General features: G+C 41.3%; 1 protein-coding gene and 1 non-coding gene across 2 annotated transcripts in view; one reads left to right on the top strand and one right to left on the bottom strand.

The window, feature by feature from the left end:
- The window catches only part of SACM1L (SAC1 like phosphatidylinositide phosphatase), a 44201-nt gene extending 28861 nt beyond the window's left edge, over nucleotides 1-15340 (bottom strand). Inside the window, exons 1-3 of the mRNA XM_067561733.1 lie at nucleotides 14754-15340; nucleotides 3084-3181; nucleotides 764-838 (exon numbers count right to left, since the gene is read on the bottom strand). Coding sequence (XP_067417834.1) covers nucleotides 764-838; nucleotides 3084-3181; nucleotides 14754-14788 — 208 coding nt within the window. The 5' untranslated portion in view covers nucleotides 14789-15340. The remainder of the gene's footprint in view (nucleotides 1-763; nucleotides 839-3083; nucleotides 3182-14753) is intronic.
- TRNAR-ACG (transfer RNA arginine (anticodon ACG)) lies at nucleotides 15333-15405 on the top strand. Its single transcript has one exon. It is a non-coding gene; the product is annotated as a tRNA-Arg (tRNA).
- The last annotated feature ends 8168 nt before the right edge of the window (nucleotides 15406-23573 follow it).

Below are 23573 nucleotides of genomic sequence, written 5' to 3'. Positions count from 1 at the left end.
TTCCTTTTGTTAATGGCTGATTTTTCCTCTACATTTCGAAGAGGTTTGAACACTGCCATTGATTAAACAACCAGATATATCTGGGAGTGACTAGATGCAAGATCAGTGTCTTTTTTCAGTGTACCAGCACTACTGATTTGAAATGAAGCCTCACCAAAAAGTACGTAAGTGTTACAGCAAATCCAATGGCAGGCGTAAACGCAAGAGTGTGGGAGAGGAGAGAATTAAACTTTTTGAAGGTCCTATAGAAATAGGTTAAAAAAATACACTGACAGAATGGTCAATTAACTCCTTCTCTACAAACATTGAGATACTTACAGTTCAAAGAACATCTTTCCTTCCTTTAATTTTTAAGCACCTTTGGTCATCTTGTGAGTTAACCAGTGTCATACTATAGCAACTTTGAAGAAGTGTTAAAAAAAGGGATTTTGTCCAACAAACTGTATACAGGAAATCTGAAATTACAAGCACCACACTTACTCCACAGGACAGCGGTTCCCAACCTATGGTCTGCAAAGCCCTGGTGGTCCACAAAGCTACTACTGGGGGTCCACAGAAGAGAAAGACAACAACATCCTCACCAAGGAAATGTACAATTTCAAATAAAACTAGTAGCATGTGATGGTCCGCAAAATGTTTGGAGGTTGAAAAGGGGTCCACACACTCAAAAAGATTGGGAACTGCTGTCATAGGCTTTTAGATTTTTCCAGCAATATATTTTCACCTTCATTCTTTCACCAGTATAGCATTTTGTTTTCCTTACCTGCTACCAGGCGGATTGTTCCCAAAATACCACATATAGGCCTCGTAACAGCTGAAGGGGGAACATCTTTCTTAACTGAAAAGCAGAAAAACAAGATGTCAAACCACATCTGTTTCATGATTATATCACATGCAACTTTATTAAATTAGGATTTGATCATGAAGTTTCAACCAAATGATGTATGTCGTTAATGAGTCACAATAGTGAGAGGCAGTGGATCAGAGTTCAAAAACCTGCTGGCGAAAGAATTTAAAATTAGGAAAGTTTTCTATTTTGTTTAATCAACCAGAGTCTAACTGAAGAAATTCAGGCTCTTTTACATAACAGGCTAGCTCAGCAGTAGCACACTGTCCCATCAGCAGCAGAGAGTTTCCTGTTTTGAACCAAACTCCATGAGTTAAGGCTCCCCAAGATCAGCGTTAAGTCACAAAACTTGGCCTCCCCACATTTGAGCACTCCTGCAGCACCTCAGTCCAATTCCACACTGAGCAACAGTGCCAGACACGGAGTCTGAAGTTGTAAGGCCAGCTCTTCAAAGCAAAGGCCACTAAGAGCTGTACAAGTGTGGTCGGGAATATAGTATCCTGAGTGGTAGGTAGGGGAAAAAATGGATGAATACGTGAATGTTGCTTGCAAAAGTGCTTCAGTTGTATTCTTTTATCATCCACAGATTTTGGGGTCATTGTGAGGACCAGTAACACTAAGTTTTAAACCAGACTTGTGAGTCTGCCTAGATTTAAATCACAGCTAAGTGCCCCAATAGAGTTTGAAAAATGGAGAAAGATGGAACTTGATTATTCATTGGGTTACATGTCGGTGTCCCAACAGCTGCTTTATAATTTCACTAATATACCTTGGCTTGGAGAGTTTATATGTTGATGAAAAACCAGCATTAGGAAAAGATGACAGACTACAGAAACCTGGGAAGAGTAATCTTTACAGCTTTGATGGAATAATTGCTATTCCAGTACTATATTTCAATAGTATGAGCGTTCTAATATTATACGAAAATACTGTAAGATTTACAGTCCAAATTTAGCTGAAAAACAGGTCTTAATTTAATCTTCTCAGTGAGAGAAAGGAGATACACAGGTTTTAATATAAAGGGAAAGTATCGTAGCAGTTCCTGTCAGTAAGAGAGCACATGAATTCACTTTTAACAACTTATTTTCTGAAGTTCATAGCTCAGCATTAAAAGATTTGTTTCAAGTTGCAATTTAGTATAAGGCCTTCACCTGGGAAACAACTCATGTGTTTACTTGTAAAAGCCCTACAAGTCTGCAAAAATTAAATGTTATGACCATAGCACAGAATTAAAAAACAATTCAAAGTGTAGCCTTCTAATAGCTTCAGAAAAAGCTAAAAATCACTAAGAGTGAGATATGTTGGCAAAGGTCAGATTCCAAGGCCAGCCAGAAGGAACCAATGTGATCATCTAGTTTGCCCTCCTATATAATGCAGCCCACAGAAGTTCCCCAAAATAATTCCTAGAACAGATCTTTTACAAAAACATCCAATCCTGATCTTAAGAAGTTACCAATTTACTGCTGGAAAGTTGTTTAAATGGTTAATTATCCACACTGTCAAAAATTTACGCCTTTTTTCCAGTCTGAATTGGTCTATGTTATCATGTTACACCCATCAGTCTGGTAGAGAAGAACACATTATTAAATATTTATTCCTCAAGTAGATACTTATAGACTAATCAAGTCATCCCTTAACCTTCTCTTTATTAAGCAAAATGGACTGAGCTCTTGCAAGTTATAGGAGCACAACATTCATCCTTCCCGTGCTTGAGTCCAGACAGTGCCATCAATCCTAATTAGCATGGGTAAGTCAACATTTCAAACTGATGCAATGGTATAGTTACCAAAAAATTTTTAAAAAATTTAAAAAGATGGTGAGCCCCAAATTAGTTATATATATTTTCACACAAATTTCACACACAGTTCCATAAACTACAAAGAATCTTAAAATTATTTTCTGATAAAAGTTAGATATTGATCTGCAGAAAATATCAAATACTTTAAAATGTTAAATTTTACTGAAAATAATCAAAATGCTGCTGCACATTTTAAATATCTGCTATTGCAAATTAATATTCAGTCCAAAAAAAATAGAAAAACCTCAACATCATGAATGGGGTGAAATAAGACTTAAGATACCACAATAATTAATGAGGATATTCTGGTAAGCTATCCACAGAACAACATTAAGCTTTGAAGTAGTATTTAGATTGCTCATTGTGCTTTGTCACTATACTCTTTACTCTACAGGCCTATCCTTTTAAACAGTTGAAAAATGCTGGTGAGAAGCATACCTGTAAGAGTGACCTCTGTGGATACTCTGTCAATGGCAAGAACATCATCTGCTCCACCATCACAAGCTTCCACGTAAAACTTCTCTGGTGTTATGTGTCTTTAAAAGAAATTAACAGCTATGAGTAAAATATACCAGACTCACCGTACAAGTTCCATTCTACATATTTAGTTATAAATAGCTGGGCAGCAAGCGATGGCTTTTTCCTAATTGCTGAACAAATTTTAAACAACTGTTGGGTGGTGTACCACTGTTTTCCAGTCATTTATTTCGCAGAGCACTGACTGGAAATATGAACCTGAGAGTTTTAATTGCTTATCGCAAAATTCCTGGCTTGCTTAACACTGGGGAAATAAACCTGAATCCTTATTTATTCTACTGAAAGTGAAAAATATAAAACCATTTCTTGTGGAATGTTTCCTTAAATAAGCTTTAATTAAAAAAAAAAAAAAAGTAGTAAAATCTGATTCATTTCATTAATTTACATGGGCTATGTACAAAATCTTAGGAACCTGACAGAGTTCAAGTTATGTCAACAAAAGCATAATTTGATTGATTACTAATACAGTAACAATTAATGTACCTCAAAAGTGCACATTTAGTAGATTTCAGATTGAGAAAGAGGAGGAGAGATTGACATACTAAAGCTCATTTTCCACTGATTGAAAGTTTTTGAAACATGCCTATAAGAATCCACTAAAAAATTATTCTGTGTCATAATCATAATCCAAAATAGCAGAAGGCAGTTCATGATAGAGTACACTGCACCAGACATCTTTTAAGACTTGCACTCTCCAATCTGCCTGCAACTTATCTGCTTAGGGGGGCATATGTTCATGATATCTAGAGCATTATACAAACAATTTAAACACTTGTCATCCTGTTCAGGATTTATACTCTTTCACTCTTGCTCTCACTCCCCCAAGTAAAGGTTTTTCTGCTCCCCTGTTTATCTTTTGAGATGACCTGATATCAACATCACCAAACACGCTAACACCCATATTTTTCCCTTTATGTCTGCAAACAGTTGTGCGATACCTGTGCAGTTCAAACTCTGCTGCTGCTATTACTGATGAAACTCTTGAAGGGCATGAGGAAGGGTGTAATATACAGTGAAATATACTAGAGATAAATTGCTGACAAATGCACTAAGTGTGGTAGTTATTATGACAGGTCTTGGAGACCCTTATGTGAATTTAGGGGCTCATTGTGCTAGACTATACATGCACACAACAAAAAGATTGTTCCTGCCCCAAAAGGGTTTACAGTCTAGAGGATGAAAAAAACTCTTAATTTTTCAATTTAACAGTGAATACATTTTCAAGTTGATGATGTCTCTTTTAAAAATAGCCTTACGTGTGGTAGAAATGTTGTCCATTCTGAGATTATCAGAAAAATTAGAACCAGGAAACTAAATCAGAGAGAAAGCTATGACGTTTCCAAGTGGTATTTTGATCCTCTTTAGCTCGGAGTTAATGCAGCCACCTCCTTAACCTTTTTTAGAAATTTATTTAGAGCCCTGAAGTATAATGACAATATAGTGATAACATTAAGAAAAGCAAGATTTAATTGGAGGGGGGAAAAAATCAGGGAAAATTCCTAATGATTAGCCTGTGGAATAGTCTCCCAAGAAATTATGGGACTTTCATTATCACATGAGGCACTTAAAACTTGACTAGACAAAGCTGTGCAGGAAAGAACAATCCTGCAAGAAGCGAATGAGGGGAAAAGGTAAGTAAAAACCATTCCTCAAATCTTTATCCAGTTAATATAACAGATAGAAGATTCTCCTCTCCAGTGTACAGGTGACCTTACCACTGGCACAGCTATGACATCCCCAACTACCCAACTGGAATATGGCTTTGGACAGTCAGCCTCCACAGATCATGTTGTTTTAGGAATTTGTTAGTTTAATTCAGTCTCTATTTCTTTTAAACTACTAGTCTTAAATGTGCCTATATCCTGCAAGAGATTTATCTAAAGAAGAATATTTTTTTAAAACAGCAAGTAAAGACACTAAGAAGTGCTATTTGGAAAGAGGATTTCTAAAAATTCAATTTAAAAAAAGAATCAAGATTACAGCATTCCTTTAAAAGAAAATGGCATTTATTTTACTTAGCACAACATTCTGAACTTTTGCACAATTGACTTATGAGGAAAGAAAGCGCCAAATATATAAGTTATGGCTAAGCAAAAACTAAGGAGAAAGAGGTTAAATGATAAGCCTAACAATATTTTTAAAATGTAACTCCCAAAGAAAGAAAAATATAGGGTGAAAAAAGCAAGTATTAATAAAGGGAAGAAATTAAGAAAAACAGTTTAAGGCTTTCTAAGCATGTTATGTATAAAACTTTGGGAACCATCTCCCAAATAATGCAATGGAAGCCCCATTTTACAGATCATTCAAAACTAGAATTGACTATACACTGACATACAACAGAATCCTGTACTGACAGAGTGATGGAGTAGATGACCTAATTAGGCATCTTCCATCTATAATTTCTCTGATCAATATTTAAACATGATTCTGGCTTGCACAGTATCAACACCACTATGGACATGGCTTTATGTCATGACAAATATCTTTTCAGCTATATGGCCACCAGCAGTGGAAGGGTCAGAAATTAGATACTCTAGTTACACCCTTATTTTCAAATATTTATTAATAGATTATATAGAGTGATGTGTTCCTGATTTATAACATGAGATTTTGGTTTACTGCACTCAGCTAGATTGCTAACCCTTTCCTTTAAAAGCCGTTATCTTTAATTATTCTAAACAACATTTTATCAGCTGCAAAGTGCGAATAATGGTAATGTACGAAGTATTTCTAAATCACACATAAAAGTTACATTAAAAGATTACTGTAACAAAATTAAACACTGAAGAGTTAGGAAATGAAATGCCAGAATTAAAGTTGTCTGTGCAATCTTAACTCAGCCCTCTTGCACTAATAACATAACATACTATTTCCCTCACCAGTTCTCTGCCCAGCTCCTAATCCTCTTGGCAAAGCCATTCACTGCCTCCCCAAGTGTCAGTCTCCTTACCTAGACAGTACTATCTCCCCTGAAACTGGAGTCCCTGTTTTCTTCCTCCACCCACTAACTTCTAGTTCCAGTTTCCACATGCCCACTGGATCCTTGTTCCAATGTATTCCCTCTGTCCCTCACTCAAACAGCTCTTGTCCCCTCTGCATTAGAATCAGGCAACATCCTCCTCCCTGCTGCCTGAGCTTAGTGGGGGCTGGAGGTGGGGTAGGAGAGCACAGGAGAGAGTCACCCTGTTCTCAGTTCAGGTACCTGGACTCAGTATGGCCAGCAACAGTCCAGAGCTGCTAGGGAAAGTCCATGCTCCATTCAGGGCTTAGCAGTTCAGTGCTGATGGAATCTTGCGAGAATTTGGCTGCTAAAAATCTAGGAAGTCTCTGAGCATATGCAAATGCATTTTTTTTTTAAAACGTGTATAACTTGGCCAAATGTAGGCAGTTGTTCATGAGGACAGCAAAAGGCACATATCTGACACAAAGGGCAAATTTCAGGCCCTTGCTCCAAAGCAAGGGGATGCTAGCGCTTAAAAAGGTCATCAGAATTTAACACTGGCAAAACAATGTATTTTCTCCCTAACCTCATTTTAAGAAACTTTTGAACAATTTTGGCCGAAATTAAAAAAAAAAATTCAGCCTCAGGCAGTCACCTGGCAGGGCAAATTTCAGCCCAAATAGCTACAAATTGACAAAAAGTTGAAAAACTGTTGAAAATATGGTCTTATAAAGGAACGGCTCAGGCAACCTTAATAGGTGGTGCTCTAGCCCCACCTATAGTTAAAATGAAGGAGCATTCAAATATTGAGCAAAATTGAGCATTCCAGTCTCTGAAGAAAAACATTCTTATATATTTAATCAGTATTATGACATATGATGTTTCTTTATCACATGCACATAAAATACAGCACATGCTCACTTTAATATGAGCAAGAATGACATATCAGCCACTGTTGGGAGGAAGGGAATTAGTCACTGTAGTCAGGGATCAAAGTTATTTGGTTGTACTTCTACTGAAAACAACTGGCTCAGTGTTGAAAATGCATCAGATCCAGATTCTATGTGTAATGCAAAAATATGAAACAGGAGTTTTTACAGAAAATAAGATTCAGAACTTCATACTAAAGTTGTTTGGTTTTGAATGTGAAAGTTAGTTAGATCTTCATATTTTTTCATTTGTATCAGAATTCTAAACAACGCTCAGTTACCTTGTCTGATTAGCAGACTGCAGCAAGAACTTGTTAATGTCTTGTTGTCAGTGTAGCTCAACAAAAGAAATATGTCCAACAGTCTTGACTTCAACTAAATGAGCAGCAACTTAAAAATTACTAAGCAAAGAAACCAAGGAACATTTTTACAAATTAATCCTTATGGTGCTTGGGGAAGATGGAGTGATTTAAATGCACACTCTTAATTTTAAATAGAAGCTGCTATGGATATCTACTAGTCAAAGGGAAAACTGACATATTAGAAATTTCTAAGCCAACAAATTCAAGCTTCTGATTTAATATTTAAGATGACCTGCAAGTCATTTTGAAAATCCCCTCAGAAATTTGTGTTAAATTCTCCTAACGGGGAGACTAAGAGGTCCGTTCAGTATATTTAGTGTATATTGTTCAAAGCAGAGGAAATTATGTCAAAGTTATTTGGAAAACCAAAAAATACCAAATGTAAATAAAAATACCAAATCAAGAGTTGAAATAAATGATTAAAAAAACTTCTATGAGGCGACTCATCAAACCAATGCTCGTCTCTGATGCTCAATAGGTTAAAAAAATGACAGATGAGTGCGCACGCACGCACGCACAAAATCAGAGAATGCTTTCAACAATCTTGACTTAAAGAGCACAAAGAAGAATATACAGTGGAACTACACCAAAATCAAGCCCTTTGGTTTGTTTCTTCAGTTGAGACACTATCACTGCTATGAAATAGTTGAAAGCTAGAAGTTCATTGTGGGTACTAACATGTAAATGAGTACAGTATTAAGACAGGAAAAAAAAATTTAAATGGCTCAGATCACATTACAATCCTCCCCACTTCCAAAAAGAAGTCAAGACCTCACTCCCACACACAGAATATACTTACTCAAAGATGAGATATGATTTTTTTTTTTTTTTGGGGGGGGGGGGGGAAGGAGGGAGTCTATACTGAATGGTTGAGAAACTGCTCCATATGAGACTAAAAGTCTGCTATACTTTTATAATATAACATAAGATCCATATTTTAAAGTATTTAGTATATACCAGAAGCGGAGGCTATAAATCACATTTTAAATGCAAACCGGTTTTGCATGTGTGTCATATGTAGCAGCAGTATGTCTGTGCAAGTGACAGTTAAAAATGGGACAAATTCTGCTCTTGACAGCTTTCCAAAGTATCTTTAGAGAATGTATACATACATATTTTGGAATTAAATGGCAGAGATGTGTTTAAAAAAGCCACAGGTGTAATAAGGATTCCTTCTCTTCCAGAGCGCAATTCAGCTTTACCGCAATTTTCTATATTTAAGAATCTCAGTTGATGATTAATGAATATTTCTGAAGAAACTCACTTAAGTAGCATGTTTTGGGTTCTCAAATAGCCATTAGTGTTTTTTATTCATGGAATAAATTGCTCAAAGCATCATTTTTCTGTTTTTAGAAGTTTTGGCAGCTTTCACTGCGTCTATTAATAGCTTAAAAAGGAAATAGTGGTGAACTTAAACTTACAAATCAAAACTATCAGAATTCTCTGCTTACACAACTAAGTGTCCAGATCAAGTTCTAATATAATAAAACCCAAGAAAGAGGGAATAGAAATGTGATTCAAGTGCTGGATCTTATATAGTTGAGTATTAACTTAATTAAATTTAGAAATTAAGTGCAAGATTTTCTCATTTTAGTTTGAATATTTGCTTTATACAAAGCCAATAAATGTGGAGGAGCCAATAAGTCAGGCCAAAATATCCCTTAGGGACACATTTATGAAAGGGGAATCTCTTAATATATCTTAGTATTGAGGATAGGAAAAAAAAAGTTGATAAAGTACATATAGAAGCTAGTAAGGAAGAGTAAAACAAAATAGAGTCCCATTTATATATAATAATGAAGGCAAGAAACTGAATATTGACAAAATGTACAAGTGCAGAGTGCTTATATACAAATTATAGAAGTCTAAAAATACTAAGATGGGTGAACTAGAGTGCCTGGCATTACACGAGTATATTGATGTAACAGGCATGACAGAAACATGTGGAATGAGGATAATCACTGGAACATGATAATACCAGGGTATAAATACACAGGTGTGACCGAGTAGGTCACACTGGTGGGGTTAGCAGTTTATATTAAAGAAAGCACAGAGTCAAATAAGTTAAAAATCTTACATGAAACAAACTATACCATAGAATCTCTATAGATAGAAATTCCATGCTTGAATAAAAAGAGTATAGCAATAGGAATACACTACCAACCACCTGACCAGGATGGTGACAGTGATTGTGAAATGCCAAGGGAGGTTACAGAAGCTACTAAAGCAAAAAGTGCAATAATAGATTATTTCAACTATCCTCATATTGACTGGTGTGATGCAGACAACATTTCTAGCAATCATAAATTACTGCTTCTTGGAGCAGCTAGTTTGGGAACCCCAAAGTGGACAGGTAATTTTTTATTTACTCCAAAATGGAGCACAGGATCTGGTCCAAGAGATAGAGCTGAACCACTCGGAAACAGTGACCATAATGTAATTAAGTTTAACATCCTTATAGGGAGAAAATACAAAACAAAACAAAAAAAACCACACCACACACACACCATGAGGAAGGGGAACCACAAAAAAATTTTGCTTGTTAGATGGAAATTGAAAGGAGCTATCACAGGGGTAAAAACACCATAACAGAAGCTCAGAATAAAATGTATACCCCAAATCATAAAAGGCAACAAGAGAATCAAAAGAATGTTATCATGGCTAAACAGCGGAGTAATGGAGGTCGTTAGAGGCAAGAAGGCATCCTTTAAGATTTGGAAGTCAAATCCTAGCAAGGATAATATGAAGGTGCACAAACTCTAGTAGGTCAAGCATAAAAGTATAGTACGGCAGATCAAGAAAGAATTTAAAAAGCAACTTACTAAAGATGCAAAAACTAACAGCAAGAATTTTTTAGTACATCAGAAACAGGAAGCCTGCCAAACAGGCAATGGGACCACTAAAAGACAAAGGTGCTAAAGGAGCACTCAGGAAGACAAGGCTATTGCAGAAAAGCTAAATGAATTCACTGCAATGGTCTTCACTGCAGAGGATGTGGGGAAGATACTCACATCAGAGCTAGCCTTTTTTGGGTGAAAATCTAAAGTACCATGCCACACTGATGCATAAATAGAAGAGGTTTTGAACAAAATAAATAAAACAAACAGTAATAAATCAACAGGACCAGATGGCCTTTACACAAGAGTTCTGCAGTTTCATATATGATTTCCTTCAGAACTACTAGCTGTAGCATATAACCTATTATTGAAACAAGGCTTTGTATTAGATGACTGGAGGGTGGCTAATGTAATGCTATTTTTAAAAAGGGCTCCAGAGGAGATCCTGGCATTTGCAGGCAGATAAGTCTAACTGATAAGTATTGGGCAAATTGGTAGAAACTACAATGAAGAATTATCAGACACAAACACGATTTGCTGGAGAAGAGTCAATACAACTTTTGTGAAGGCAAGTCATGATTCACCGATCTATGAGAATTATCTGAGGGTATCAATAAGTATGTGGATAAGGGTGATCCAGTCAAAATACTGTACTTGGATTTTCACAAAGACATTGCCGAGGCCTCTCACCAAATGCTCTTAAGCAACGTAAGGAGTCATGGGATAACAGGAAAATCCTCTCATGAATTAGTAACAAATTAAAAGACAGGAAACAAAGGATAGGAATAAATGGTCAGCTTTCACAATGCTCTATCCATTGTAAATAGCAAGATCCCCCAAGGATCTGTACTGAGACCTGTGATATTCAACATATTCATTAATGATCTGAAAAAGGGAGTGAACAGTAAAAGTGGTGAAGTTTGCAGCTGTTACAAAATTATTCAAGATAGTTAAGTCCAAAGCTGACTCCAAAGAGTTACAGAAGTATCTCACAAAACTGGGTGACTGAGCAAAAAAAAGGCAGATGAAATTCCACATTTGCACATGTCTAGTAATGCATATTGGAAAAAATAATCCCAGCTACACACACATAATGATGGGTTCTAAATCAGCTGTTACCACTCAAAAAAGATCTTGGTGTCACCATGGCTAGTTCTCTGAACATTTCAGCTCACTGTACAGAAGCAGTCAAAAAGGCTAACAGAATGACAGAAAATATCATAATGCCACCATATAAACCCAATGTGCACCCACATCTTGAATACTGTGTCCAGTTCTGGTAGCCCCATCTTAAAAAGGATATATAAAGGAACTGGAAAAGATTCAGAGAAAGGCAGTAAAGATGAAAAAAAACTAAAAAGATTAGGGCTGTTCAACTTAGAAAAGAGATGACTAAAGAGAAATATGATAGCGATCTATAAAATCATGAATGGTGTGGAAAGAGTGAATAGAGAAGCATTATTTACCCTTTCACACCATTAAAAAACCAAGGGGTCACCCAAATAAATTAATAGGCAGCCAGTTTAAAACAAATAAGAGGAAGTACTTTTTCCACACAACACACGATTAACCTGTTGAACTCACTGTCATGGAACACTGTGATGGCCAAAAGTATAGCTGGGTTCAAAAAAAGAAGTAGATAAGAGGCTAGCTCTATCAATGGCTATTAGTCAAAATGGTCAGGGATGTAACCCCATGCTTGAACGACCCTAAACCTCTGACTATGAGAAGCTGGGAGGAGAAGACAGGGATGGATCACTCCAACTGCCCTGTTTTGAACACTCCCCCAAAACTCTCATACAGGCCACTGTTGGAGACAGGATGCTGAGCCAGATAGACCATTAGTCTGACCCCATATGGCAGTTCTTATGTTCTTTGTAATTTTACATGATGAGTTTGAGGGTGGTGATGTGAATCACGGAGAAAAAGCACAAACAAAGTATACACATTGAGTTTTAATTATATTGATTTCACTGAAAAGAGTATTGGTGTTTTCTGATAAAAACAGAGGCATGATGGGTTTTGCTCTTTGATGCTATGACGACAACTAAAGAAAGCTCTGTATTCAATATCACTTAAGAATCCTTTTACCCTTCAATTCCCAAACCTTCACTTCAGTAATTAATGTATTTCACCATAATGCTTAACATTACTCTAATGCAGGAAGCTCCTCAATGCCAGCCTCTAAATATTATAATAAAAACAAAACCAAAGAAGCACATTCTGTTCTATGCATTGTGTACATTGTATTCAAACTACGATCAATACAGACTCTGAGAATTGGGACAAATTGGAGTGATGTTAGTGTTTGCACAGCACTTTGTACAATTTTAAGTATTGTAACATTTTACATAGTTCCCAGATTTTCCAAGTTAACAAATGTTCTAATTAAACATTAGAAACACCTGTTTACCTACAATACCTCTCCTGACTTGGGTATTCCATTTAATTAAAGTGTAGTAACCTACAATAGTTCCCAAGAAAGGGGATTGGGGAAGGCAAAAAAACAAAAGTAGTGAAGTATATAGTCCCAACATCTCTAGAATCAAGCTAGTGGGAGTTTATTTAAATTTTGTTTGACTAATTACTGTCCAAAAGTGAGGCTTAAAATATTCAGTTAAGGTGCCACTTTTGCCTGAAAATGGGAAAAGTTCATATCCAGCATGGATTTTTGTTCTCCAAAGATGTGAAGTATTTCATACACCTTGTTAATAATAACAGAGCTTCCTCCCCAACCATCCCCCCAAAAATACTTCACCTTTGGGCTTAGGTCAAGCATGAAAAGTTTCAGTCTGAAGTTTTCTGGAAAAATTATAAGCGCCAAAAATAAGGTCTTCCAACATAATGGTTCTCAACCTTTTTTGGCTCAGGATCCATTTGTAAATATTTATGGACTGTCGTGATCCAGTAAATAGTCTGTGGGTAGAGGCCCCTGGGGTAGTTTCAGTCAAGTCCTGCCCCCTGTGGGATTTGGGTCCTGCCCAGCACTCACCCCACAGTGGCAGCTTCAGCAGCTCCTGTGCTGTGTGGCTGACCAGGCTTGGCTCTCTGCTTCAGGCATCGCAGCGCAGCTCATGTTTGGCCTTGCCCCCCTGACTGGACCAAATTTGTGAAAGTGAAGTGGTGACCTGGCTCACGGGGTTGCAGTGCCACTCACTTAAATTTGGCCTAACAGGACTCCTGTCATCAGGACACCTGGGCCAAACCTGAGTGGTGCTGAGTGGTGCAGCCAGCCCTGTGGGACAAGAGCTGCCACCTGACCCCCTGAAACATTTTATCAACCCAATTTCGGGTCCTGACCCATGGGTTGAGAAACCCTGTTCTAACATATGCCTCCATAGTCTGATTCAACAATGGGTCTGTAATGTAATTTTACTGACTGAATGAAACAAGCATTTAAATGTCATTTGGTACACGAAAGCATAAGAGGTTCCATTCTCCCCATTATATTACAAAAGAGTAAATAAGAGGGTTTCAGGTTTTTTATGGTGAAGGCATATCTCAAGTTCCTTTAAAAAAAACAAAGACATATGCAATACCCCAATACTGAAAGAGACCAGAAATTATTGCTGTGTACTTCATTTGGCAAACTGACAACAGAGCTATACAACAAAGCAGGTAGCAATGCCTAAGGAACTTACTGTTAGCAACTAATATTGCAACACTAAAGCTATTTCCAAAGCTTTACTTTAGTGTTCAAATACTAACAAGAAGGCTCCTGGGTATCACTACTTGCTTTACTGAGGTAGTTACCCAATAAGGCAATCAAGAGGTAGCTTTGGCTTGTTCCCTTGCACCAGGCACTCTTTCCAGATCCAAAGCTTCCCTGGAAAGTAACAAGGCAGGTAAATGGAAAGTCAACCGTCTGATTAGCCTATCGAAGCAAGACAGCGAGCAGGGACGAGGGTGTCCGATTAATTCCTTCATTCTGAAGGTGCCAGGTCTTAACACGCTCCTCGTTGCACGAAAGCTACGCTACGAAAAGAGACGAGAGGATCCCCTTTTCAATCCACGCCAAGCCAGTGGGAAGGGGAACTGACAGTGCAAGCCGAGTCTCCGTTCTCCCCCAGGCCAGCTCCGCTCCGTGCTCAGCCAGCCAGCCAGTCCCGCCCGGGGACCCGCAATCCAGGGACCGGAGAGGAGCCTCACGGACAGCTCTGAGCTGCCAGCGCCCCCAGCCCGCGGGCCCCTGGGCGGGCAAGCAGGAGGGCAGGGCGGTGCCCCTGCCACGACCAGCTCGCGGGCGGGCCGGCCGGCGCGGGGGGAGGGGAAGACACGAGCTGTGATTCGCCCCCCCCAGGTCTCTCGCGCGCGGCTCCCACCGGACCCTGCGCGTGACCGGCTCCCCCCAGTCCGCACGCGGGATGGAGGAGCCGCCGGGGAGGGAGGCGGCCAACCGGCAGAGGGGAGGATGGGGCGGGGCGGGGCGTCGCTGCCCGGCGATGGCGGCGCCAGGTAACTGGGGAAGGCGGGAAGGGAGGCGCTTCCCCCGGGTCACTCACAGCTTCAGCTTCTCGTAGGCCGCCGCCGCCGCCATCGCCTCCCCTCCGGCTACCCCGCCGCCGCCGCCGCCGGCTCCGCTCTACGTCCGGGACCCGGGTCCGACCGGGACTCTCTGACCCTGACGCGTCTAGGTCTGAAGGACGGGGCCTCGCACAGGACAAACCTAGCCAGCTACAAACACCTTACGGCGGCCGACTTCCAGGCACGGAAGAGAATGACTGGCGCTGCTGTGATTGGCTGCGTCTCCCGCTCTGACCCCGCCCACCGAGCCACCTAGTGATCAGAGAGGAACTGTGGGGCTACAGTTGGGGAGATGGAGGGGAAAGGGGCGTGAGGCGCTTCAACGAAACGGGCAGGGATTGGCCAAGCGTGGCATTGTAGCTCCGCCTACTGGGGGGGGCTAGTGAGAAGACGAGGGGCCAGGCGATGGGCGGAGACACAGTCTTGGTCGGGGCTGTGATTGGCTACAATTCGCGCCGCAGGCCCAGCCCTGGATCGGACTCTTGCTCAGTAGCGGCGCTCTTATGGGGCGGCCTTTGTGAGCACTTAGAAGCCGAGCGCAGAGAACATTACACACAGGGCCAGTGGCGCAATGGATAACGCGTCTGACTACGGATCAGAAGATTCTAGGTTCGACTCCTGGCTGGCTCGGTGCTTTTTTTTTTTTTTTTTTTTTTTTTTTGCTCCAGGCCCAAGGCATCGTGACTCTACTGCTCCTGCCTCCCCCTGTCACCTACATCCCGTACAGTCAGCCCATACAGACATAGGGGATACAGCATCCCTACCCACCCTGCCACTCACCTTGTGACCCCCTCTACACCCACCTTCCATACACCCCCCATGCCTCTCACCTTCCCTACCCCTGCACCCCTCCTTACCCCCTGCTGTGCACCCCTGTACCCCCACACCTCCATATCCCTCCCCCTCCCCTTCCCTACCCCTGCACCCCCTCCTTACTCAGCCTGCCGTGCACCCCCTGAACTCCCACACCACTCACCTTCCATACACCCCATCCCCCTCCCCACTCACCCTGCTGTGCGCCTCCATACCCCTCCCCCTCAGGGTGCCCCCACACCAGTCACCTTCAGTCAGGGTGACCAGCTAGCACCTGTGAAAAATCAGGACAGGGGGGTGGGGAGTAATAGGCCGCTATATAAGAAAAAGATCCGAATATTGGGAGTGTCCCTACAAAATTGGGACATCTGGTCACCCTACCTGCAGTAGCCCATACCTCCTCCCCACTCACCTTGTGACCCCTGATATCTCCTCCCCACTCACCTTCCATACACCGCTATGCCCTCTCCCCCTCACCTTCTGTACCCCCACACCTCCCTCTCCACTCACCTTGCCCTACACCTCCATATCCCTCTTCCTCAGTACCCCCATGCCACTCACCTTCAGTACCCCGTACCTCCACCACACTCACCCTGTTGTGACATCCTGCACCCCCTCCCCACTCACCCTGTCGTATCCCTTGTACACCCACACCACTCACCTTCCATACACCCCTTACTGCCCACCCATTCACCCTGCCATAAACCTTTCCCCACGCCATACCCCCCCCCCACTCACCCTGCCATACAGTCCCCCCTCCTCCTACATCCTCTCAACTCACCCTGCCCTATATTTCTCCATACTCCCCTCCCTGCTAACCTGGTATATACCCCCTATACCCTCCTCCTACCTACTCCATCAGACCCTCAGGCCACTCATGCTGTTGCGCTCATTCCCTCACCCACTTGCACCATTATAACCCTGTTCCTCAAGGAGCCTTCTTCTACCTGTTCTCCTGCAACACCCTGTATGCCAATACACAACCCCTCACATGTTTATGTGTTATACCTTCCCTGTGTATTTATAAGCCTGGCACCTCTTATATTCCCTCTGTGGCATTATGTCATGCTTGTGCCATTATCTCCCTCCCTATGTAGTTATTCCCACTAATCACCACGCTGAAGCTGGGGCATTATACCGCCATATGATGAGGCCACCTTTGCATAGCTATGAGCCCATGTGATTTTAATTCTTCGACTATCATTTCCCTCCCATATATTACTCCCCACCTTTGTGTGTAATTTACCACATCCCTGACATTTCTGCTCAAGCGTGGGAAAGGTAATATCTTTATTTAACCAATTTATACCCACCTTGTCTCTCTAATGTCCTGAGACCAACATGGTTGTAACAACACTGCACATTACTGCTCTAGGGTGGTCTACAGTGTGGAGGGGGAAGATGGGCAAATTACACAGACTGCAGTAGCTTGCTTCTTGTGCCTCAAGCATAGAAAGGGGAAGAGAATCTGATAGATCCTATCCCCACCCCTTGATTTTGGCAGGGTCCCTGCTGTCAGGTTTTTTGGTTATTGAGCAGAATGGGGAAACCAACCACAGAGCCATAGGTGCTGGAAGTAGGGGTGCTACCGCACCCATGGCTTGAAGTGGTTTCCATTATATACAGGATTTAGTTTGGTTCAATGGCTCTCAGCACCCCCATTATAAAAATTGTTCCAGCACCCCTGCACCAAGCTGGCTATGTTGGAGACAACACAAGAGCATCCAGGCCCCATGATCCGGGGATCATAGGGCGATTTAGTGCACATCCAGCTGGGGTGTGAAACTACAGCGCACTAACCTGTGCCCACTAACTGGTCCCGCTTGCCACACGCTAAAAGTTCCATGGTGTGCTTTGATCTACTGTGTAGGTTTACGCCCCAGCTTGCTGCACACTGAATTGCCCTATAGACCAGCATTAATGTAGCTAGCTCAGGTCCCAAAGCAGCGAAGCTGGTACAGCATAGGCTAGCCCCCCTGAGTAATTAGCTAGGGTTCTGGGTAGGGTTGTACTGCCTGCGCTAAAACATGCACATGCTGTGACTTCACTGCTCAGGGATCTGAGTTAGCTAGATTAAAGCCAGCTTGCGTGTGGCTACTCAAGCTATCATCAAACCCTGTGATCACGGAATAGACAAGCCATCCAAAGGTCTTCTAGTCTGTTGTGAGGAAAGTTTGGAAGTAATGGAGGAGAAGGAGGGTCTAGTTAGGTGTAGGCAAGTCATTGAGGCTTCTTCAGCTCTGCCAGGCTATCAGGAGTCACCCCTTATTTTGTAGGTTTTCCCCTTTAATAGTAGCAGACGTCATATGGCACTTTACATGGTCAGACTGCAGTAGCATTTTAATTTTCAGTCCCAACAAAAAAGGCAAATAGCTTTTGTACCTAACGGTACCCAGATGATGCAGCAATAACCCCATGTATCACACAAACTGGAGCAGCTGGTTTTTCTCCCTACTGTTTTCCATTTTTTGGAGAGAAAATGTTCCCTTACAAGCAAAGTTTTAGATAGTACCCTGCCAATGTCAATCAGGTTGAAAAGTGAAAAATTAAGAACGGAAGATTTTACAGTAAACAGGGGATTCCAGTCTCTAGGCTGGAAGGATGAGACCTGATCAGTGAAATATTTGTATTCAGGACAACCTCAGATGCTTCAAGATGACACTTTGACAATTTCAAAATTAAGTGTCTCAAAGTAACAGGAAAAAGGACCTTTGCATGAGGAAAGACAATAATACGTTTAAGTTGGGTGTGAAAAATAAATGCGACACTTTAGTGGTTGTTATATAAACTTATTTTAAAGAACTTATTTTTCCCAGAAGATCAAGAATGCTTTTAGGAAAATATTTATACAGCAGTACCTAGAAGGGCAGGGACTCTAGCTGGCACTGAGAAGGAAACCTTAGAACAGTAACTTCCAGTGACTTGAGGTAGTTGGAGACTGCTGCAGGGACGGAGCACACAGTGTTACGAAAAGGATGGATTGAAGCCTGAGCTAGCTTTCCATGTTGAAATCAGACGACAGGAGAGGGAAAGGATGAGGGATGAATTGTGGTTGTAATCTGTATACACAAAAGTATAAAGGCCTAAAGATAAAACTTTTGTTTAATCAAATATTTATTATTCATTGCAGATCCAGCTAACCAATCCACCAGTTTGCAATATAAATTGTTCCCCCTCCCTAATTTCAACGATCTGACGAAAGTATTATAATAATTTTAGAAAATAATTCAGACTCAGAGATACTGTATTATATTCTTTTTAATCACTGAAATTACAGCAGGCCAGAAGGTTTGCCATTATTACAGGCCTTCATTATAAATATTTAACAGCACAGAAGTAAGAAAATCATATTCACATGTATCTGAGGTTAGTTATACCGACAGCAGTTCTAGTATACTCTCTTCTGGATTTGAGTTTTAAGGCAACAAAAATTAGTACCATTCAATATTGCCAGCTGGGTTCTGGATTTACTTTCTGGAGTAGAAAGCAGTGTAATTCCTGTGTATGCCTGAGGTCAGGTGTGGGTGTATATGGCAGACCAGCTGCATTGGGAACAAGGGTCACTATTAGTAAGGGCATAAAAATAGTTCTGGAAACAAGTTATTCATTCATCTTTGCAGCAAGCACTAGAGGTATATGGGACACAGTAACTGTGGCATTATTTTCACATACGGCAGAAATTATGCCAGACTTCTTTCCTCAGGCTGGCAGGTGGTGTACTCTGCTGCATGATCTTCTGTTTGCCTTTTAGCAGGCTCAGGAGGAATTTTAGTGCTAGAGAAGCCTGAATTTGATCATCCTCAGTCAGTTTACGTCCCTATTAACCCTTTCAGGAGCTGTTTCAAAAGATATTTCCAAAGCCCCGCAGAAGAAGGAGACTGCTAGATATGCCTCTGTTAGCACATAACAACAACGCCATATAGCGAGAGTCATAGAAAGACTTCTGACCTCACACTGCCTGACTCAGATTTTCACTCAGTCTTTTAAGGTTGGGGGCAGCGTATATTGTTGAGCCAATCCACCCCTATTATAATGACATTGATTTCAGCAGTGTTACACATAATGCAGTGTGTTATAAGCAAGGACCAGCGAATCCCACATCCACCTAACAAAAGCTTGCCCAGAAATCCTACAGATACTTGCTATCAGCATGGTGAGGTCTCAGTGACATAATACACCAGGCAGTCCTATTATACAAAGCACGATCCCACTGTAACTACATGGACATACAAAAAGACAGGAAAAGGATACACAGTGGTTTGCTTTTGGGGCTTGATACTCCTTGCCCTGAAGTTAGAGGGAGCAGGGCTGTGTCTACGCTATACAGTGGGAAAAAAACCTCAAAAAATCTGTGAACTAATTTTGTGGTAATACAATGATGAACAATTGTCCTTCACAAAGACCTTTGCTCCTCCCTCACCATAAACACTACCTCCCTCACCCAAAACCAGAGCATGTTTGGACAACATGCTTTTTTTTTTTTAAATGAGCATTCAATGTTTAAATAAATTAAACAAAGAGGCCCCCGTATATTTAAATGACCTTTTTAAACCAAATTTTACACCATTTATTCCCATGCCTGCATCATTTATACATTAAACTATTTTGGCCCTGATTCTGCAAAGACTTGCACACGCATACTTTACTTCAGGTATGTAAGTAGGCCCATTGACGCTAACAAAATCACCCATATACATAAAGTTAAATACAAGCATAACCTCTCACAGGATAGAGAGATTTCTTAGCAACTGGATCAGTCCGACACCCAACCCACAAGCAGAACTGCTGCCAGTCAATAGCAGTTCTACACTCAGAGCATTTGCAGGATCAAGCCAACATGGTGACGTTATGGAAAAAAACAGGTAGCAAGTCTAAGTGTTCTTTAAACAAGGATCTAATTCTGCTCCCATTGAAATAAATGACAAATCTCCATTGGAGTTCAGTGGTGCAGGATTGGGCCCTCTTTTAATAGCCAGTGCAGTTTTGTGAATCTTTTAGAGTTTAACAACTTTTTATGCCGTCTTTTTAAAAACATACACAATGTCTTTACTGCAGTTTTTTGTCTTGCCCCATCTTTTATGCAATAATCCCAAAGTAAGCCAACATTAGTCTCCTAAATAATAAAGAATCCATGCTGTTTAAAAGCATGAGCTGAGTTAAAAATCTATTAAACCCTGGTTCTTGAAAGCAAACTCTAGATATTTTTTATTTAAATAACTATTTGGCTGTAATGAATAATCATATGCAAAATGGAGACTTCAAAACATCCTTTACCCTAAAAACAAATCAAAAGAGCGAAGTTGTTTCCACAGGTAAAGACTAGACTAACTTTCAGAGGATGCTGCTGCTTTCAGCTGCTGCTGTTTTCAAGAGCTCATTTAACAAAAGATTGCACTTGCATGTTAACAGTAGAGACGATGTTTGTAAGCCAAATCAGAAGTCAGAATTTGTCACACTTTTTGCAATAGCTCCATCTTGCTTCTACCTCTCCAGAGACAGCTTTAAACTGCGTGAGACTCACTCTTACTCTCCTGCCAAAATGCCCATGGCAAAAGGTACAGGAGGCCCAGGAAAATGTGCCAGGTTGACCTTGCAGAAGGCTTGGTCTTGCAAAGTGCTGAGTGCTCTCCATTCCCAGTGAAGTCAGGGGGAGGTTGACTGCTCAGCACATTGCAGGCTCAGAGTTTCCTGGCATTCTTCCCTTGAGGGAGGTGTTTGAGAACAGAGTGTGGGGCCTCTCACCTCACAGATCTCTGGGGTCCCTGAGGAAGGAAATTCCCAGTTCCTCAGAGGTGCTGTTCCTCCCTATGCACTGACAACATAGCTTTCATGCTCCCTGGCCTGCACAAAAGCCCCTGGCAGAGATGAGTGCAGGCCTGGGGCCACTACTAGTTGCATCCACATAGATTGAGATATCCACAGCCTGGGAAGGGGAGAATGTTGTGAGGACAGACTCCTGCCACCACCATCCCTCCAAATCCTGCAGAGTACTCATGGAGGGCATTCCATGGGGTTCCAGGGATAGGAGAAGATGATGCAGCCCTCTCACCCCCCACACCTGGTGAAATCTGCTGCGTCCCCTCCATTCAGAAAGGAAGAGGGCCTTGGCAAATAAGTAACTCAGAGATGAAAATATACATCAGATTTTAAAAGCAAACCAGCAAATATCTTCCTCCTAATAACAGGAATAAAAAGCATCCTAAATTCATTCAAACTGAAAAAGATAAAACAGCACAAGTTAAAACAGGTAGGTGAGCAATGCAATTCAAAACACTTCAGCTTCAAAACCACAAACATACACACGCCATTCCCAATTGCTTAATGCTGCTGCCTTGCTCTCTGTAAACACGCCAGGAGAAAAAAGTTCACACCACATTCATAATTTACAGAACTTTAAAAAGGAAAGTAGGACAGTCCTCCCTTTCCCCAGTGATGGTGGCTCTGGGACTCCTCACACGAGGAACAAGACACCAAGTGGAACCAGAAGCTGAATTTTCCATCAGTTTAGAGAAATCTTCTCCAGTGTAACACACAGCAGAATGACAGGCCAAGAGAGACTTTCCACAGAGTAACTTTTCATGCTCTCATTTCCCTCCTCTATTAGTGTTAGAGAGCAGAGTGACTCTCTAAACCCAAGAACCCCAAAGCCAAAATCTATTGATTAGTAAATTGTACTGGGCTTGAGTGTCACTGACTAGTTTTCCATGGACATATTTTAAAATTAAGAACAACCAGACTTCTTGCAAGATTGCTTTTTCTCTGGTCCAAATGCTGTCCAAAATAACCCTGTCATTTCTATTCTGCATCACTCGGATGTTGCCCTAAACGACCAATGAGTCTGTTTTGTTTAAAAGAGCATCCAGTGCTTGTTAGTGTTTTCAGATCTTCCCCAACCTGTGACCAGAAAGGCGTGCATACCAGTGCTCCCTGAAAATCAGTAACACTAATAAAACTGTTAGCCACGGGATTGCTGATCTCTAGACAATAGAGCAGTGCTGCAAGGCCTGGCATTTATGCCTCAGCCCTATGAAAGTCCTTCGTGTATTTAGTTGACAAAGACTAGTCAGTGATTTTCGGTAGCTGCCAATTTACACTACTTCCCACCTAAGTACCTTGGAGCAATCTTAGACTGCAATTGCTTTTTTCAAACACCTCCTGGGTGTGGCTCCATAGTCGAGGGTGCTCAGCACCTGGCAGGATTTGACTCTTATGTGTTACTACACACATCTCAGAGTTCTTAAGTATGGCCCCATTGCGGCATTCCCTCATCAGCACTCACCCGTCTGCTATTCAACAGCTGCATATTGAGCCCCCCTAGTTAGATGTTCTAGTCCTTGTATGTTTTGGAGCTGAAATCAGGTGTAAAACTCCCCATCATGCCTCAGAGCCATGGGCAGTATCATAGGACTATTTCTCTCAGTACTAATGCAATGATTACCTATCCTTAATAATAAGTCTTCCCTCACTCAGCTGCAGGCTGTAAGTCTTTGGGAATAATGGGGCTTCAGAGCTAAACTACCCAACTTGCTCAACGACCTGCTAAGCATCCTTTCTGGTCTTCATTATATGACTTGCTTGCCAACCCTATTCCAGTATCACCATCCCAAAGGGAAGCAGTCACAATGAAGTACACACAGAGGCATTCACCTAATGGATGGGCCATAAATATCAGTATGCTGTTCTTTGCTGGGGTGTTTGCTGATCTGACCAAGTGCCTGTCATGACTTCTGGCCAGAACAAGGCAGAAAGGGCAAACTGAGGCACAAGACTGGAAATGTGCCCTGCAGATGTTGAATCAACCCCCTCCCCACTGACTGCTTGTTTGTGGTGCTGATTAAACCTGGGCATGGTTGAATGATCTCAGCATAAAAATCTGATATTGGTGGGTTCTGTTTATTTCTACTGACAGTGTGGCAAATTAGGATAGGTAGTAAGTTGTTAATGCAGATTCATATTTTAAGGTGTTAAAAACACACAGCAAAAGG

Source organism: Emydura macquarii, unplaced genomic scaffold (genome assembly GCF_026122565.2).
Source record: "Emydura macquarii macquarii isolate MOO-44397 ecotype Brisbane River unplaced genomic scaffold, CSIRO-AGI_Emac_v2 contig_2422, whole genome shotgun sequence".
In the NCBI taxonomy this organism is placed as follows: Eukaryota; Metazoa; Chordata; order Testudines; family Chelidae; genus Emydura; species Emydura macquarii.
The sequence above is the reverse complement of the archived record's forward strand: the minus strand, read 5'-3'. Positions and strand labels throughout refer to the sequence as shown.